General features: G+C 33.2%; 3 protein-coding genes across 4 annotated transcripts in view; 2 read left to right on the top strand and 1 right to left on the bottom strand.

The window, feature by feature from the left end:
- LOC137658448 (uncharacterized) overlaps positions 1 to 6,290 on the top strand; it is a 413,371-nt gene that overhangs the window by 80,116 nt on the left and 326,965 nt on the right. The window lies entirely within an intron of this gene.
- LOC137658451 (uncharacterized) overlaps positions 1 to 6,290 on the bottom strand; it is a 306,842-nt gene that overhangs the window by 17,914 nt on the left and 282,638 nt on the right. The window lies entirely within an intron of this gene.
- LOC137658450 (uncharacterized) overlaps positions 4,931 to 6,290 on the top strand; it is an 11,084-nt gene continuing 9,724 nt past the window's right edge. Inside the window, exon 1 of the mRNA XM_068393175.1 lies at positions 4,931 to 5,836. Coding sequence (XP_068249276.1) covers positions 5,773 to 5,836 — 64 coding nt within the window. The 5' untranslated portion in view covers positions 4,931 to 5,772. The remainder of the gene's footprint in view (positions 5,837 to 6,290) is intronic.

Here is a 6,290-nt window from a genome sequence, read left to right as displayed (position 1 = left end):
CAGACTTGTAGTAGAGGGAGCCAGTCTAGCCTCACCGATATGAGTCGGTTGGATAAATCATGCGTTACCTTACCTTTAAATTACTGTATTTAACTATTTTTATTCAATATGTGATGTATTTTTCCATTATAATTACCAATAATTTTTCATTGGCTTTTTTTATCTGCTCTTATAATAACTTTAGTTGTTATATTTTCTGTTATATTGCTTCAGTTTGTTTCTCTTAATTCTTTTCATTTCTGTCTAACTCGACACTATATATATATATATATATATATATATATATATATATATATATATATATATATATATATATATATATATATATACTGTATATATATAAACATTTTTTTTTCCGCAAACGTAAAACGATCAAAATAAATCCTGTAGATAATGAAACGCTTCCCAATACATCATAAGGACACAAGCAAATTCATAAACGCATGATATTTCTATAGCAATAAACCTTCAAAATAAACTGAAGTAACAAATACAGCGAACAACCACGAACTGAAATTATAACGCTGTCAGACACAATAAGGCCTTCATGACGTGACCCTTCAGGAACATCAGTTATTATTCTAAAAGCTTATTTCATGGGTTATTATTAGGTCAATATTATAAAAACTAAGCACGCAAGCCTTGTAGACACCTGTAGATAGTCATGATTATCAATAACTTAATTGTCTTTGCAACTTTTACCAGTACAGGTAGTTTGACGAAGCCAATTAATCGCCAGACGAATCTGTTCTCACTTAAAAGTTATCATTATTTACATACGATGAAGGTAGAGAAGTTAGACAGCCCTAGAAGGAAACAACGGGAGAGCAATGAAAAATATGAAAGCAATGCATTTTGAAGGTCTGGTTGACAGTGAAGAGAACTTTCAGTAGTCTCTGTGTGCATCACAAAGCACACCTTGATAGATACCCAAATGATCAAAGTATCCCGTAAGATTGGCGGTTTACACTGAGCCAGGAGTATTATTATTATTATTATTATTATTAATATCCAAGCTACAACCCTAATTGGAAAAGCAAGATTGCTATAAGCCAGGGGCTCCAATAGGGAAAAATAGCCCAGTGAGGAAAGGAAATAAGGAAATAAATAACTGAAGAGAACAAATTAACAATAAATCATTCTAAAAAAAAAGTAATGTCAAAAGAGATATGTCATATATAAACTATTAACAACGTCAAAAACAAATATGTCATACATAAACTATAAAAAGACTCATGTCCGCCTGGTCAACAAAAAAGCATTTGCTCCAACTTTGAACTTTAATGGAATAAGAAGCCTGGTGTGGGCCGCTGGAAAAACAGAGACCATATCATGTAGGAATTGGCAAAATTGGTAGTGTAAGCCCAAAAAGGTCTCACGGAGAAGTAAAAACATTATTACTGTGGTATATAGTTGTGGAATGATCTTCCTTATCAGTAGTTGAATCGGTAAAACTTCAAAAGTTCAAACTTGTTTTTATGTTGAACTGGCAGACATAAACCTTTTATATTATACATATGAAATATCTGTTTTGATATTACTGTTTTTTATTTTTTTTTTTTTAATTATTCATTATTTCTCATACCGTTTATTTATTTCCTTGTTTTCTTTCCTTACTGTGCTATTTTTCCCTGTTGGAGCCCTAGGGCTTATAGTATCTTGCTTTTCGACTAGGGTTGTAGCTTAGCTAATAATAATAATAATAATAATAATAATAATAATAATAATAATAATAATATGAAAAATTATTTGATAAAAAATAATTCGAAGAACCTGCCCTGTCCTTGGGTGTTTCTAGTTAACTATAGGCAGGGGAGTTGCCCGTTATGATCATGCTATTTCCTACCACAAACGCCATGAGTCAATGGCGTACATTACCTTGAGTGCAGTGAATCTAATGGAATGAATATTTTACTAAACTCTCCGAGTGATTTATATCTTTTTACATATTTGGAAATCCGTGTATAGAAGATTGCTTCACACGTTTGAATTATTTTAGCATATTTATAAGAATAATGACATGAATGAATGCTAATCGTATATTTGAACATTCTAAACAAACTAATCGTATATTTGAACATTCTAAACAAACTAATCGTATATTTGAACATTCTAAACAAACTAATCGTATATTTTGAACATTCTAAACAAACAATTCTTATATATCTCAAAGAAGGTTAAGATAAACTTTTAAGACTTGAGGGAAAGGCTAAGATAGTTTTTTTCATACAGAAACAATACAAAACTTTTAACTTGTTCTTTGTTCAACTGATAACGGCATTGAGTCTACTGTACAGTAATATTTGAAGGCTAAACCCTGGGTTCAAAAGGGGTTCAAGGCACTGGAAGCCCAAGCCTTTCACCTGAAACTATACTCTTGGACGAAGTTCTATATTTATATTAGTTCACAGAAATACTCCACGCGATCCACGCGATATGTTTTTCTCTTTCAAGTACATTATACAAAAACAAAAGTGTCAAATGCAATTAGCCACTTAATTAAAACTACGGATGAAAAATAGGTTTCTCTTACTGCCCCGACCTAATTCAGGTCATTCACTTCTGTATTTAGTTAATGGGTAGAATGAACCTAAACGTATACCGGGAAATTCTCTAAATAAAATAAAAATCTAGAAATATGCTAATGGAATTTGCAATGCTTTAAGTATTTCTGTTTTATTCATCAGAAAACAAAACTGTAATTGGTGCTTGAACGCAATACGTCTCCCATTCATTACAATGCATATATTACCTTTTCCTACTTTCACCGATACCTTAACCTCAGGCTGCAACCATTCTCATTTAAAATTACCAGGTCAAATCTACTCCCAGCAAGAAAACATTTCTATTCATGGGAGAAGACAAAGTAAACTCTCTCTCTCTCTCTCTCTCTCTCTCTCTCTCTCCTCTCCTCTCTCCTCTCTCTCTCTCCTCTCTCTCTCTCTCTCTCTCTCTCTCTCTCTCTCCTCTCCTCTCTCTCTCCTCTCTCTCACACACCACACACACACACACACACACACAACACACACATATATATATATATATAATATATATATATATATATATATATATATATATATATATATATATATATATATATATATATATATATATATACTTACACACTGTTTGAGTGTATCCTGTTATGATGTCCATATAGTAATGCCTATTCACTTCCGATAAAAAAGAACTTGGCATTGCCATAAAATTAAAAGTCGCAATATTCTCCTATATACTTCAAAATAAGGGCAAGGGGGATGTTAATCGAATTAATTTCCAAATTTAAATCGCATGTAAAAGTATAATATACAATGATAAGGAGGGGCATGTGTTTACCTAAAGGATTTAAGGGGTCAAATTCTGAAGCAGAAAAAGGAAGAGAGGAGGGCATGAGGAACACATAAATAGGGGACAGGGGAGGGGCGTTAAGGTAGTGGAAGAAGGGGGAGGACTAAACGTATTGAAGTGCGACGGGTTTGCCCGGGAATTGCCCATCCCCCCCCCCTTCTCTCTCTCTCTCTCTCTCTCTCTCTCTCTCTCTCTCTCTCTCTCTCCTCTCTCTCTCTCTCTCTCCTTACCTATTCTCTCAGTCAGTTTGCGATTGACAATGTGGTACATATAAGTGCAGCAGATGGCAACCACATCGCATTGGTAACTAAAGTGCCAATGCGATTAGTTTAAAATTTAAAATAAACCCGTTATAATAAAAGTGTTACTTACACGTACTACATCGGACAACATTCGGGAAAGAAAAAAACGCGTATGTGGAAAATAAAAGAGGCGCATTATAAACATACAACAGGAAGACACTGAAAACAATCCAGAAGCAGGCTGAATAAAACCCCATGTGTTGTTGTTGATCATGATGAATAATGTTGATGAATATTAATTTGAATAAATTATCTATGGTGCGTCTATCGAACAGAGAACATCAATCGATATTAATAATCAAATCAAATCTGAATCATTAAAAGAACCGATCTTGAACTCATTCTTAGTGAAAATAATATTGTTAATTATACATCATACATATACCAAAGCACTTCCCCCAATTTTGGTGGTAGCCGACATCAACAAGAACAAAACAAAAAAAGGGGACCTCTACTCTCTATGTTCCTCCAGCCTAACCAGGGACTCAGCCGAGTTAATTATATACATGCGATTTTACTGTTAATTTGGAATAATCATTTTCTGTATATACCATATGAACTACATGTATGCCTTTATATGAAAAATATTATTTTATGAATTTTTGGAACAATTTCTAATACGTCCAATACTGTCCGAGACGAGGTGAACTAAAGGTTCTGCATTCCATCATACCTTACAATGTCACTTAAGGACAAGCCCTAAAAGCCTGTATTTCTTGGCATGCTCATCACATCACACACACACACAAACTGCCCGCCGTCACCATTCCTCTGACAGTGACATCACACTTCCACCATTGGGACCAACCTACTGACAGATGATTGTTTACAGGATACACAAATTACCAATGATTCATCTTTGACTTTTCAAAATTATATTAGAACAAAATCGTATAGTTTTCTATGAATCTTCTTCTTCTTCTTCTTCTTCTTTGTCTGCATCTTTTCCATCTTTTAAGTACATGTACACAAATGCGTAGATGTTACAATATTACTGGCCGCACAAATTATATTATACACAATTTAACCAACTATAAGTATACTGTTAATAGACACCATAGATTTCGCATTAATTTAACAATACACTTCCCATGTCTGAGTGAGCATGCCCTAGTGATATTAAATCATAAGTTTTATTCAATATCAGATTATATATAGTAAAATGAGTAATATTCCCCGGGGGAAAAAAACGAATCCGGTTTCAGACAAAAAGCGACATTCCGTTTCCTCTTACATACTTATCATTGAACAAAAATAAACGACCGCCCGGATGGAATTTGTGAGAACCTAACAGTTGAGATGCAGTTGAGATTACACATACAGTTGTGCATCACAATATCGAAATTTTAATTGTGTGGAAACATCTCAAAATCTTAACAGTACGAACAGGCGTTTCTTCAGTTACACTTGAAAACCAACAATTTGTTTAATTAAATGTGCTACGTCCCATAGGAAGTGTTTGAAATTCTCACGACAATCTGTGTCCACAGCTGAGAGTAGTAGCAGATACGAACCTCTTTATAAAAACAAACAACTTTGAAGAAAATACAAACACCAAGTGAACTTGAATCTTAAATATGTCTAGTGATATATAATGTGCATGTGATTATTATACTTCAGCGTTGTTCATTAGTGTCCCAAATCAGAACGATCAGAAACAAATACATAATATCCAGACCATAGTGAGGTCTACAGGAGAAAGACTAAAAGAGATAAAAAAAAGCGAGCTAACCTGTCCAGTAGAACTCGTTACCGATTGTAGGATTCATTTGGAAATATCCAGGTGTTTCTCTAAGCCTAAAAAGTGGACTATAAACACCTTCCAATTGGCCCGCTGGACATCATTTCTCTTGGAAAACCAGTGGCCGCCGAGAAGTGTAAACCCCCGCCTGTCAGTACCACCGCCCACCAGACGCCCTTCCCCGCCCCCACCCTCGAATTCTCTCTCCTAACAACAGAGAGGGTCCTCCGAATAAACCTGCTTCAGTCCATCGCAATAGTTCGCGTCAGTAACCAACCTGCACCACGGCTTCGTACCTTCCACGACAGTAGGAAAATAACCGAGCGAGGCGACGAAGGGATTTAAACTATCGTTTCGATTTGCCTGTTTTATCAATTACAAATGAACACCATGGCTTGCGGGGGGGACATGGATATCATGGAGCTCTTTCTCCAGTACCTGGAAGGTATGCGCACCCAAACTAATCCTATAGTTAGTATTCATAGAGCTCCTACCTATAAAAATAACGACGCATGAGAATCAACAACATTTCTGAGCACTGCATATATATATACTCTTTATATATATATATATATATATATATATATATATATATATATATATATATATATATATACATATCTATATATATATATAATTCATATATATATATATATATATATATATATATATATAATTCATATATAAATATATATATATATATATATATATATATATATATATATATATATATATATATATATATATATATAATTTATATATATAAATATATATGTATGTATATATATATATAATTCATATATATATATATAAATATATATATTTAATTTATATATATATAAATATATATATATATATATATATATATATATATATATATATATATATATATATAGTAT

This window comes from Palaemon carinicauda, chromosome 19, assembly GCF_036898095.1.
Source record: "Palaemon carinicauda isolate YSFRI2023 chromosome 19, ASM3689809v2, whole genome shotgun sequence".
Taxonomy (NCBI): Eukaryota; Metazoa; Arthropoda; class Malacostraca; order Decapoda; family Palaemonidae; genus Palaemon; species Palaemon carinicauda.
The sequence above is the reverse complement of the archived record's forward strand: the minus strand, read 5'-3'. Positions and strand labels throughout refer to the sequence as shown.